Raw genomic sequence first — 13,954 nt, 5'->3', positions numbered from 1 at the left:
CTCGCCAGGAGAGTGTCAGGCAGCCAGCCAAGGGTCAGCCCATCACACCCACACAGTGTCATTTATCCCTACACATTCACAGACTGGGAACAACCATGTATGTCATGCTGGCTCCAAATGAAGTAAGTCCACGCTTTAACAGTGAGTACGTTTATTGAGGTGTCTGAAGTTCTGCACTCCATTGGACACTGTTCATAATTTAAAGGCTAGAGCAAAACATTGTGACAGGCTCCAACTGGGATATTAAAAAACTCACAAAGTCATGTCACTTAAGAAATAGTTAAACTGTTCAATCATTTTGGTCTTCATCCCAGTCTTTCTTTCCTGATGGAGGTTTTGGGCCACCAGCTGGTTTTGCCATAATGATCTTGAAGAAAACAGAGAAATAAAAAAGGCTGATGTTAAAATCAGGCTCGTACCCTTCTCTTACAGCCACATGATGCTGACTGCTAGCGTTCACTACATTCATGCAGTTTCCCCACTCTGAACCTAAGCCAGTGAATATTATTATCCATCTAATTGAGGTATTAACAACTTTCTTTTCTTTCTTGAGAATGGTAGAAGCTGACCCCAATACAGTAAAAAAAGGTATTTTACCTCATTTTTGCATGCAAAGTAAGACTTCAGTTAGTCTACAGAAAGTGAGTGCTTAAACAGACCAACAGCAGACTAGTTTACAGAGTGCACACTACAGAAAGGAGGATTATCAAAGCTACTGTTCTCAATTATTGTCTCTAAGTATCACACTTTAAAACCATTAAGTCCGTGTTAAAGCACATTCTCTGCACTGCCTATATGGACAAGTAAGGTAAAACTGAACCTGCACTTGTCATCCCTTCCATGAAAATTTGGATTTAGGAGCAGAATTCGTTTGCAAAGGCACAAATACAAGATGTAGCAATCAGCACACAGCAAACGACAGCAGTGTTATGTGTTCTCAAGGAGAATACAATCTGCCATGTGCTTGTCAATGAACTCATGCATGCACTCACACAGATACCTCTCTGCTAGAAAAACAGAGCTTACTGCACACTAGTTTTCAGGCTCATCTTTCCAGTCATCCTTATCCCAATGTCCTTGTTGCTTAGGGGCTTTTGGACCGCCTGCTGTTTTTGCCATAATGATCTACAGAAATTTTACATGCAAATTCGTTTTTGCTGAAGCTTCACAAAATAATAAAAGATTTCTATCATTATGACAGTAATCTCTATCTTTCCTAAAAATGGGATTTTCATGTAACAATACATGACAGAAGGCTTCTTCTATTGAAGCTTGTTCCTACAGAAGTTAGGGTTAACTCTCTGGATACAAATATCAACTGTCTTTAAAATATCAACAAAATCTTTTTAAAAAAATCCTAAACCCAACAAACATTAATAGTACTGCTATAGTAAAGCAGCCACATTCCAGATTACAAGCTCTTGAACAAATTACTTCCTGGCTTTCAGAAATGAACAAACCACATTCTCAAGTAGCATTATTTTTATGCCTTCCATTTCCAGGAGATTCCATCTATTTGCATGAGGGTTCTGCCAGGTTTTAACTCAGCACCCAAATGACACATAAGCTTACCTGATCAACCCTTAGGACAGTTACTGCTGCATTTGTAGCTAGCTTGATACCCCAGAATTTTCCAAGATAGGTGTCTAACACACCAGCTTCCAACATGTCCTTCACCGCAGCAGCTTCAGCCTGTCAGATGGGCAAAAAACATTATTGAAAACTTTCTCAGGCTTTTACCCAGCAAGGTGGTATCACTTTTCTGATCTCCTCCCTTCAGAAAACCTTCATTCCTAACCCATTAGCAGGAAGACAAAGTCAATAATTACTGAAGACTTACTCCCTGTCACATTAGTTCAGTATCCCCCTCCACCTCTGACCTAAGGCCACTACACTATACTGAATTGAACTGCTTGCTGATAAAAACGAACATTTAACTATTTCAATTCCAATAAATTATTATTCTAGGCTGTGCAACACAGAGCTTCCAACAATTCAAAATAATCTATAAATACTTCATACTGATAGAAGTACTATTAGGTATAACCCTGCACTGCAGGGCAACAAGTAACATGAAAGACTATTTACCTCAATATCAAATCCAACATTTTTCTTCCCTTCCTGATGCACAGCATAAAGTTTGGAGATGACCTCATTAGCCTTTACTCCAGAGTTTTCTGCCAGTGCTCGAGGAATGGCTTCAAATGCCTCAGCAAACTTCTTGATGGCATATTGGTCAAGTCCAGGACAAGTCTAAAGTGAAGTTGAAAACCACGTCAGCATTTCAAAAACTGTAAGATAGGGAAGCATTTCCTCCCACACTTGTTTTTAATACACAACTATATATGTTGGTATAAAATAGTATTTGTGGTTTCTTTGTAAAATGTGTGTGTGAAGACGAAAAGCCAAGAAGCCTGTTTGCTGTACCTCTCCATACGATGTGATCTGCTTGGCTAATTCAATCTCTGTTGCACCACCTCCAGGAACAAGACGTTTATCCTGTGGAAAGACCACACCAAAACACAGTGTTTTTCTTAAAGCATCTATTACTTTTTATTGGTTTTGGATTTTTCTAGTATATCAAGAATGCAGCAGAAATTTATTCCACACAGACTTAGTAAGAATCGGAACAAACACACATTATAAGGGAAATATACCAGAATTTACTCGTTCATTCCAATGTCTTTGAAGAAAAACAGCTTCTTTTGTAAAAAGCAAAATAATAATGCAGTGGGGGTTTTGTGTCTGGGATTTTTTGGCTTTTTTTGTAACAACTTCAATTCATGGTTAACTGTAACAGCATTCCTAGATTTTCTCGTCTTTTCTATTATTTCGGTGGGAAGTATCATACAGGAAACCAATCTACTGTACACTAAGTTTAATATGTCAAGAGGTATCACAAGGTGTTGGGAGTTTTTGTTTTGTTTTCTTACACTTTAAATTAAGCATTTTGTACATCCTTTGGCAAACCAGAATTTACTTAATAACTCTGGTCTTTTAACCCACAAAGTAACCATCATAAATCTTAAAACAGGATAACTCCTGGACACAATCATAAATGCACAGCATTTCTGTATTCTAAATCAATATCCATGTCTTGGTATGTAGAAGAGATTAACAGTTTTAACAATTTTTGCATGCCATTTTCCAAGTAAATACAAGAACATTTCCTTTTGTATAAAAAGAGGAAAAATGAAATAATAATATTTAAGACCACATAAGCTGCTCACAAAAAAAAATCCTCTGTAAGACTTGAGTTCTTCCATCCATAAAAACCTATCTGTATTATGTGGAGGAAGCATGAGTTATCACCAATGAACTAGAAATTGAGTCTCCAACCAGTCAGTTTCTCCTGATCCCAAGTGACAAAGCTATCTAGCTTTTCTTCTGTGCCTGGTTTCCAAAGAACATTACAAAACTTCTACAGAGTAAGTCAAGAAAGAGCTGGCTGTCTTTAGAAAGTAGCAAAGCTAATCTGCCTTCAAGAACTCACTCATTACTGGAAAATTGAGTGCAGTCCATGTTGAGCACCACCTTTCTTGTACCCTATGTTCACAATGGCAATCTTCTCTACACAGCCCTCCACATCTCAATACTACACAGCCATCTCCCCAACTCCAGAAGGCACCTAAGCAGATTAGTATCTACAGCCTTTGTAGCAACGAGCACAGGGCAGGCTCAAGTCTTGCCTCAAACTGATCCACTTCTCACTTTTGATAACTCAAGTGTTCTTATTACTCACCCTCGTGAGTACTTTGAAAGTATTGACACCATCATCCACTGCTCTCTCTATGTCATCCATCAGATTGTCTGTAGATCCACGAATGAGAATAGTAGAAATGGCACCATCCTCCTTTTCTGTTCAGAGACATGCATTACTGAATTAATTCATTAATCTTATATCTAAAACACATACAAACACACAAACACAACAGCAATGTCAGAAGTTCTACAGACCATACATACCATGCTTAAACACCACAACCTGTGTATCCCCAACCTCTGATAAATACACACTATTGCAGTGACCCATTTCTTCAAGAGTAGGGGGAGTCTGGAAAGAAAAACATGAGTTAAGAATTGAACCTGCTCATCAGTTCTCACCCTCCTGCACCTCATTTGGGAGGTACATACCAGTCTGGGTAGGGCTGTTGCACCAACAGTTTTGCACAGTCTTCTCAGGTCCCACTTGGAGTTCAGCCTTTAAAAACAAGTTTCCATAACAATGTTAACACATACAAGAGTATTCTCTTAATTTGGCAGCATTTTGTGAACCAATGGCAAGATCAAAATTTACTGCATCAAGTATCAAGCATGCACTCAATTATTTTTTTGAGTTATAAGTATCAGTTTTCAAGGATAGTGTGCAAATTTTAAAACAAATAAGAGCTTCAAACACATGGAAATCACCAAGCTTCATCCACTACTGCAAAAGATTTGATCTTTAAAATGCCTCTGTAATAATAATCCTTCTTTGTTATACAACATTACAGTATCACACTCCATTTCCAGAAGTACAGACTTTTTGGACAGCACTAATAAATTTACAGCTTTCAACAAAGGACCACTTATCTGCGTGAGATGGTGAGAGCTGCTGCTAAGTATATCTGACTTTATGTGATGCAGGATATATTCTGAAGATGTACAAACATGATTTATAGGAAAAAAGACAAACAGAGCAGAAAAATGACAGAAAAGTCATTAAGTTAAGAATTTCCATCTATAAATACATTAGTGATACACAGAGGCATCTCATCATTTCTAAATCATCACATGAGGACTGTGAAGAGGGAAAACCATTGTGGAATAGTCTCACGTGCCTTTGAGACCATATCCCTCTTTACCAGAGCCACGAATTTTGATATTCTGGATTTTGACTGTGCTGTAGAAACACTTAAACCAAAATAACAGTATATACACTACACTGTAGATATAACCAATATATACAAGTTACTCCCCCAGTTAGCTGTCAGAGGTGAAATTCTATCAAGAAACTTAAGATATGAAACAACCAAGTTGAAGGTCAGATTTTGGCTTACTAGAAGAACACACGTAATCTGCAGTATTTTGTTGGTAATTAATTTAAGAGCTAAGAGATAAGATGGCAAGTCCATTTCATAAATCTGGTAGACCAAATGTTTTTGTGCTCTCCTAGTACTTACCTGACTAACATAAGATTGTATTTGTTGGCATAATGAAGAGCCATATCTGCCACTTTGCCACCTGTTACTACTACGTTTGCACCACTATCAGCAATAGCTTTGACTTGCAAATCCATTAGATTTTCTTCTCCTTTACTGAAATTCATCAATTCTTCAGCATTCTTTATTAGGACGGTGCCCTAGTAAAACATATACACTGTTACAGTTTACCATTAAACCACATGCCTACAAGTTTCTGACAAACCATTTTGTCTCCCAACCTAACTATAACCTTCAAGTCATTCTATTTTGTAATACTGACACCCTCCCCAGGCAACAGGGTAAAACAAGAGGAAAAAAAAAGGAAACCACCAGGGAATTCTAGACAACCTTGAGGTTCAGAAATTCGAGCTGTAGTTTGGCTCACATAACCCAACAAAACCAACGCCATTTCCTCTATCTCAAAAACCCTGTGAAGCAATCAAGGTTCAAAACTTTTCTATGAACTTTTTTAAACTAACAAAATCAATATTCAAAATATCTCAATCACCAAGTGTCGAGAATATTTATAGCCAAGTCTAAAAATAAGAGCACATAAGCATAAACAGAGATGTAACTTATTTTGAGCTTTAACATACCTTAGTTTCAGTTATCATACCATCAAAAGGGCAGGAATACACAGCTATTTTTGCATCTTTGACAGAAGTAACATCTCCTTCAGTTTCTTTTTTAAAAACCATGCCATGCAGTACTGAGGAAGCAGAAATACCAGCACCCTGAAAGGAAATAAATGGAATCTGAGGCTTTTTACAAGGGCAAGTAGTGATGGGACAAGGGAGAATGGTTTCCCACTGAAAGAAACTAAGTCTAGATTAAATATCAGGAAAAAATTCTTCCATGTGAGGGTGGTGAGGCCCTGGCACAGGTTGCCCAGAAAAGCTGTGGCTGGCCCTATACCTGGAAGTGTTCAAGGCCAGGTTGGACATGGTTTGGAGCAGCCTGGTCTAGTGGAAGGTGTCCCTGCCCATGGTAGGGGGCTGGAACTGAGGGATCTTTAAGACACATTCCAACCCAAACCACTCTTTGGTTCTATGAATGGGGGAACATCATATTACTGACCATTTATTGTCAGAAAGCTGCACTATTCTGCCTGAAAAGCAAACCTTACAATCATTTGGATGGAACACCCTAAGTGTAAGACTTTAGCTTATTCAGCAACAAAAACATTCTCTAACAAGTTCCCATTTTAGATTACTTTCAATATTAATGATTTTTGTTTCTGACTGTTTCTACTGGGCACTAAACAAGAGAAGTAAAGACTAATTTCCAAAATTTACTACCCATGTGTCATAGGTTAGCAAGCATAGTCCCGGAAGGGACGTCCTTGCTAAGGGGTGCTTACAGTTTCCTCTGGGAACTGATAGAACCTATCAGCTGGCCAGTTTGAATATGGACAATTCTCTAAGCCACTTAAAGTTGTGACCACCTCTGTGATCCACATTTAAGAATAGGCAAACTCCCCCTCCAAGCTCTCTCTCGTTTCTGGTGCTGGGACAGGTGGCTGCAGGCCCCGTGTAGGGGCCAGCGGGCCCGGCCAGGCCCTGCTTGGGCCAGGCCGGGCCGGGCCACGGCCATCCTGAAGCCATGGACCTGTTCCAGCCGTGGAACCCCCCCCCACTGCCTTGCCATGGGCAGCCGGAGCAGCTCGGCTCTCCCCCTCTCCACTGCGATAAGAAAGATTCAACATTCCAGCTGCAAAGCTGCAAGGCTGAGGTGAGATTAACCCTTTTTATTGCTGTGAAGAGCTGAAAACCTGAGGGAAGAGAGAGAGGAGATGCTTAAAGCTGAAATTCTGTTGTGAAGCTATGATATATCAGAGTATCCTGTTGTAATTTCATGAAGATATGGGGGGTGGAGTGTTAAACTTGTTAGCAAAAGCACCTGCGCTGAGATAGGCAGATGCTGACGCAGCTGTAATTTCATGAGAAGTTTGGACAGGGAGAGATGAACCAGATGAGGACTTTTGCTCCAAACGGGAAAGGAGAAAACCTCAGTTCCTAGAGATGCTCCCAGAGATAGTCCTAACGATGAAGATGATGAAGACCCTTTGCTCCCAGGGAAGGAGAAGGGCCTCTGTTTTTGTTTCTGAACGGCTCAACCTTAAAATTGTACCCCAAAAAACTTCAAGAGTGGACCCTCGGAAGCAGTTGCGGGAAAAGCTGCAAGTCGGGGGAAAGGACTCACACGCAGGCAGAGAGACTCCTCTTCCTAAATGGACTGAACAATATTTGGAAGTGGGCGGCTGTCTCGTTGTGATAATGTTTTCATAGCATGAGCAAGAAGAGAATTCTCTTTCTAAATGGACTGAACAAGGTTATTATGGAAGTGGTAAACAGACTGAACATCTGAAGGGTTGTCTTTGAACATTGTCAGTGGGAGAAGGGAGGAAGGTGGGGGGAGGAGGAGAGTTCTGAAGGTGGTATAATTTTTTTTTTTTTTTTTTTTTTTTTTTTCTTCTTTTAGGTCTGTTAATAAACTTCTTTATATTCTTTCAAGTTTGGTGCCTGTTTTGCATTTCTCCTAATTCTTATCTCACAGCAGATAAACAGTAATGAGTATTTTGGACCAAACCACTACACTAAATTGGTGTTTCTGCCCGGTTACAAACCGAGCCCGCGACACCATGCCACAACAAAATTAGGAAAGACTCTTTGGAAGTTCAAAGATTAACCTTCATTACACTGTTTACCTTAATAATCACAGCAAAGACAGCTACTTCAAACTTACCACAATTTTGCACACTCTGATATTATCAACGTTGAAATGACCAGAATCAGGAAGAATAGAAACTGGCAAAAAAAAAAAGAAAAATAAAAAAATTAGTATGTCTTGCCTAGTGAATAAAGTAGAACAATGACAGCATAAATAATGCCTGCAATTTTTCTGAACTACTGAATTTCAGTGGTTTGAGATACCTGCTTAAATTCAAGACAATTATAACCTACTAATAACTGGCATACAGAGAAACAGAATTTTTGTTTTTATAAAGTAATAATCAGAAAGAAATAATTAACTAAGCAGTCTGAATAAATAAGTTTAAATATGCACTCATACAGATACAGTCAAGAGACAAGTGTGACCCAGAGTATTTAGAGTAAACACTGGAACTAAAAATGAAGGTTTTTTCCGGGAAATCTAAAGGGAGAACAACTCAACAGAACTACAGTCTTGCTTCCATTGTTCTGTGGCTGCAACTAATATCCGCTTATGTGAAGCACAATATGTCCTCCTAATGATGTAAAAAGAGGGAAAACGATGGGTTTCTAAAAAGGTCACTGAAAAGACTTGAAAGCTATTTCTAGGAATGCTTAGTAGGAAAGGCAAACCTTTTCTGAGCCACAATGCCAATGCATAGTTCAACGTGAGGAAGATTACTGTCACTTCAGAGATAAAGAGTTCCATCCAATCCAACCTAACCATACTTTCCATCTTACATGAAGAAGTAACAACCCTAAGCAAACCTACTGTTTTTTAGCTGCATACCCACACCTATTCCTGCCCACTTACCACAGGCCTGAGCAATAAGCTTTGCCAAGAACTGTTCATTGCCATATTGTTTGCTCATCACTGACGTGTGCAACAAAGATGCCACTTCTTCAACATCTCGAAGGTTCTTTGCAGAACAGCACACCAAGTCTGGAAGAATTTCTAGGGCTTTCTTGCAAGCCTTTTCATATCCTTCTATCACCTGTGCAGCAAACAGTAAATATTCACTACAACATTTCATACTGTTTTTATCTGCTTTTCAAACTGCCATAAAACATTAATAGATGCAAAAGTTTTATTATAAGGGAAGCAAGCAATCACAAGCAGCAGAACACATGGTTCTCCTTCAAACATCTTTATCTAAAAAATCAGTTGAGAAGAAAGCAGATGATTCACAATATTATGACCCAAGAATACTGACCAGTGGCAATCTGGATTCAAGCTGTGTGAACTGTAATGAGACTATAACTTGCCTCCGAGACAGACAACCCCATCCTCAGAAGGTCTTCTGCTAACTCCAGAAGAACTCCAGCAAAAACAAGGACAAAGTTTGTTCCATCTCCAACTTCTTGTTCTTGCATGTGTGAAGCCATCACAAGCATTTTTGCAGCAGGATGCTGAACCTATAAAAGACATTACACATCTTGGTTACCAACATCCCACCTAAGATTGTGGCTTCAGGCTTTTCTACGTATCTTTCTAAGCTCTCTTATTTGAAATTGTACCTAGAGATACTAATAATGCACAAAATTGGAAAAGAAACAGCACAGATAATCTAGATTGGCTAACGTCCCTAGCAAGAAAAAGGACAAATATATATTAAAAAAAAAAAAAAATCAGAGAACTGAGCATTGCCCCTACAACATGTATTAGACATCCTTGACATTGGTTCTGAACTACTTTTACAGGATGCAGTGGCTTCACAACTCAGTTCTGCAACAGGAAAACACTCTGGAGTTTAGATCTTCAAACTGAATTCATGTGTAACATACAAAGTACATGTCTAAATAACAGTTTAATTTTAATGGGGGTGAGTGGGGAGGCTCTGCTTAAAGATTCCACTGCTTCACTTTTCTTTCAAATAAATGCAATAAAACACTATATTCCTGAATACTTATACCTAACATTTTATACCAGAAAGTAACATGCAAAATTCATCAGAGTAGGTCCCTAGTATGCAGACTATATTTTTTAAAAACACAACTGAGACTTCCACAGTTATTCTACTCATATGGAACACCAACACAATGCATTCAGTAAGGAACTACTTCATTCTTACATTATTTCTATCACCAAGTATAAAATTCAGTAAAATATTATTCATGTTGTTCAAGTATCAATTTGAAGTCAGAGGAAGAATTAAGAGAGGATAGCCTTTTCATGCCTTTACAGTATTTACAGAAGGATGCTGCCATAGCCTCAGATTCTTAAATTCAATTGATGGATTCTAAGCAGTCAGGAGAACATGGCAACCAACAACACTGGGATATTAACTCAACAGGTATGCCACGGAGACTTTTCCAAACCACTGCATTTCTAGACATATCCCCTTCTAAACCTACTGGTTTGGCAGAAAGTAGGGAATTATTAAGCATCTCCTATAACTATTAATGCTGCTTCACAGAAGAATTATATTCTTCACTGTGGACCTCAAATTCAGTGTAAAAAGTAAATGATTTCCAAAGTGACATATGGAAATCATCTGGCAAAGTGACATTTCCTTACTGACAGTCAGAACCATAGCAGCCCACGAGCAGAAACATTGACATCTTCTGAAGCAAGAAAATCTACCTCTAGCTCTCTCAGGATAGTAGCAGCATCATTTGTAACAAAAAGCTTCTCCAGATGATTGATAACCATTTTGTTCATTCCTAAATGGGAAAACAAAACAATTTTTAAAAATTATTCATTATGCACACAATATCCTGTACACATACACTGTTTCGTAACTTTCAGGTGTATCTTGCACATGAAAGTGTTAGTTCTGTTTATAATTTAAGAACTTTAAAAGATTTTTGTGAAATAACACTTGAAGTATGTGACATTAAGGAGAAATCAGTAGTTTCTGAGTAAGCAGTTTTCTTTCCAGAAATATCAGCACATTATTTAATTAAACAATACAGGGGAATATCTTTTGTTTCCATATATCTAACTGAACAAGATTATGTTCGCTGTGACTACTACCGTGTTATCGTGTTTCCTTTAATTTTTGTGCTTTTTCGTGTATTTTATACCATGTCTCAAAGCGAACACAGTAACTGTGACAAAAACCTGGCAAAAGCAGACACTGAGCATAACTCAAAAGCTATCAAAACAAAATCTGATTTCTACAGTCACAAAGAACATGTTCACAGTTTTAGAGCAAGTCCAGTGTGTTTCCCCCAGAAACAAACAGCTGCTCCTTTGTCAAGGTTATGTTTAGCCTCCAAACATAGCATTTGTCTCAAAAATGCAGCATTAATTTTAGGATTTATTTACCATTTGGTCCATAAGCTGTACGGGTGGTTTGAGCAAGTTCTTTGCATGCCTGAATGTTTCTATAGACAGCTTCTTCTAGTCCTGAATAATGCTAAAGAGAAAAATGACAGATCAGAATTAGGCTAACAAAAAAAAAAAAAAAAAAAAAAGATGAACTAGTAACTTCTCATCAAAGCAGTGCCAATCTAGTGAGTCCCTCAAAGTTTTTTATTAATATACATTTGGTATTTCACTTACAGTTTAAACAGACACCAAACCTTACCCAAAGACAGTGAGAACTACTGTGTACATCTTCTCAACAGCTCAGTAGGCACAAAAAGCTTCTAAACAGAAAATCTAAACCGTGACTCGACTTGCAATACAGTTTGCATCCCCTCAGTCTTCCAAAAAAGTTTTGTGACATGCCAAAGAGAAACAGAAAACAACCAAAACCCAGCTGGAGAGGGGCAAGGGCTTTTGTATGTGCTTCTTTACTCGCACCTTTGTATGCTACAAAAATCATTTAACTCAGTTCTACATTCAAAACATTTGTGATTTGAAAATACAGAATGATTAAGCAAAATATTTGTGCTTGAGAAGGTGATCAGCCTGGCTTCAGTTTGGAAACCTTAAGACAAGATGGGATCCCCAGAAAGGGCCCTAAGAAAGAAGAAAAAGCAGGATAAAAAGTACGGTGCAGCCCATAAGAGAAGGGAGAAAAGTAGCAATAATGTTTGCTTTCTAAATACAAACCAAATATCTCAGATTGCCAGCTGCCTCCTTGTTTTGCAGAAGACAACTCTTGCTGTTCTGACCTTGAATTGTCTAACAGTGAACCAGCAGTCAGGCCATTCTGCTTCCCTGCTTTGCCCCTGCCCTAGACATATGCCATTATTTGGCTCCAAGAAGGATTCTAAAAAGAAACAAAGAGGGCTTTCAGAGCTGCTACCTCCACTCTTCTTTCTATTATGTAGAAGCAAACAGAAATTTTCCTATTTTCCTTCTTTCTTGGAGAGAGGGGCTTTGGACAAGGGCCTGGAAAGACAGGACAAGGGGGAATGGCTTCCTATTGAAAGAGAATAGGTTTAGATTAAGTATTAGGAAGAAATTCTTCCCTGTGAGGGTGGTGAGGCTCTGGCACAGATTTCCCAGAAAAATTGTGGATGCACAACCCTGGAAGCGTCCAAGACTAGGTTGGATGGGGTTTAGAGCTAAATGATCTTTAAGGTCCCTTTTAATCCAAACCCTTCTGTTGATTCTATGAATAAGAAAGGAAAATCCCACACCTGCTTGCTTTCAGTCCACTTTTCAAAGAAAGGTTCTCCTTTATTAAGGCACAGTCCTTCAACTCTACCAAATCTTTATTATGTTAACGTTAAATATAATGCAACCGGACTTATGGCAAGGAAGCATACAGGAAATACTACATTGTTCTGCATCGCTGACAAAGGTTAACAGAAAAAGTCAAGCACAAGTGCAGAGAACGACCCGGACACGTCTGAACAGCTTTCAACTACAGGCCCCGGCTGACTGCTGCTGTCCAGCCCCTGTGAGAGCTCCCCGAACAGCGTGGGCACGAGTCGGACCCCGGCGCATCCCCGGGGCGGCGGGATGAAGCGGCAGGGGCCGGGATCCCGGCCCCGCAGAGACTTCTCGAAGGCCGCGTGTGCCGGGCGCCGCCCTGCAGGGCCGGGCAGGCTCGGATCCCCGCAGCCCAAAGGCCGCGGAGGGGCCCCGGGCCGGGAGAGGGACAGTGCGCGAACCCCCCGGGCCCCCGCCCTGCGGAACACGTGGTGCCGCCTTGCCCTGCCGGCCTTCCGGGGCTTTCCCCGCACCGCCACCCTGAGACTCCTCTCGCATCCATCCATCCATTTATCCGCGCATACATCCAAAGGCGGTCTCACCTTCGCCCCTTCCTTGAGCATCTGGGCGAAGCCCGGGGCCTTGGGGACGTGCAGCGCCATCTCCGCTCCGCTCCGTGCTGGGGCTGCGGCGGCGAGAGCGCGCGGGGCACGGCGGGAGCGCGGGGCCGCGCAGGCGCGGGCCGGGCCGGGCCGGGCCGGGTCTGTGAGGGGCGCGGGCAGCGGGGCTCGTCACGCTTAGGCCTGGCCGGGTTGGCAGCCGGCAGAGCGTCGGGAAAGGAGGTTGGCTCCCTCTGAGCCTGTCTTTCGCTGTCGAATTTAGTAGACCGTCCCTCTGGCGTTTCTCGGTACGCTTTGCGATGGAATTTTCACGAACAGTGCAGAGCTTTTATGGCTGCCGATGATAAACGCTCATCATAAAACTGAGTAGACTCCAGTCAATTGTTTCGCTTAGTACATACTTGTCCAAACGGAAGCACAATGCACAGACAGGAAAACTAAGTGTCACAGAACTACAGAGTGGTTAGGGTCGAAAGGGATCTCAAAGCTCATCCAGATCCACGCCCTGCCATGGGCAGGGACACCTTCCACTAGACCGGGCAGCTCCGAGCCCTGTCCAAACTGGCGTTCAACACTTGCACGGATGGGGCGGCCACAGCTTCTCTGGGCAACCTGTGCCAGGCCCTCACCACCCTCACAGGGAGGAATTTCTTCCTAATACCCAATCTAAACCTGCTTGCTTTCAGTTTGAAGCCTTTTGTCCTGTTATTTCCCTTTGTCCTGTTATTGTCCACAAAAATCAGATTCATTACCTGGTGTGCAACATGCCAATAATTAAACAAGAGGGTCATTGATGATTTATTTCAGAGTTGTACAAGCCTGGGTGCTCAGTGGACTTCCACAAATAATGCATGCCAATTATGAAAATGTTTTAATACATTTTAGCAA

General features: G+C 40.7%; 1 protein-coding gene across 2 annotated transcripts; it reads right to left on the bottom strand.

Moving 5' to 3' along the window:
- Positions 1–134: 134 nt before the first annotated feature.
- Positions 135–13,168, bottom strand: CCT8 (chaperonin containing TCP1 subunit 8). Of its 2 annotated transcripts, XM_039558372.1 has the most exons (16): positions 13,049–13,168; positions 11,166–11,256; positions 10,479–10,558; positions 9,161–9,310; positions 8,709–8,889; positions 7,929–7,990; positions 5,780–5,917; positions 5,163–5,341; positions 4,135–4,201; positions 3,967–4,054; positions 3,743–3,858; positions 2,428–2,499; positions 2,089–2,253; positions 1,573–1,692; positions 1,027–1,125; positions 135–367 (listed from the first exon to the last, which is right to left on the bottom strand). In XM_039558372.1, the coding sequence occupies exons 1-15, from the start codon at positions 13,106–13,108 to the stop codon at positions 1,033–1,035; spliced, it is 1,662 nt and encodes a 553-aa protein (XP_039414306.1). In that variant the 5' UTR covers positions 13,109–13,168; the 3' UTR covers positions 135–367; positions 1,027–1,032. The 2 variants fall into 2 exon arrangements, with proteins under 2 accessions (XP_039414306.1, XP_039414315.1); XM_039558381.1 differs by lacking the exon at positions 1,027–1,125 and having other exon boundaries at positions 13,049–13,167.
- Between the last annotated feature and the right edge of the window lie 786 nt (positions 13,169–13,954).

This window comes from Corvus cornix, chromosome 1 (genome assembly GCF_000738735.6).
Source record: "Corvus cornix cornix isolate S_Up_H32 chromosome 1, ASM73873v5, whole genome shotgun sequence".
Taxonomy (NCBI): Eukaryota; Metazoa; Chordata; class Aves; order Passeriformes; family Corvidae; genus Corvus; species Corvus cornix.
This window is presented reverse-complemented; position numbering and strand designations above follow the sequence as displayed.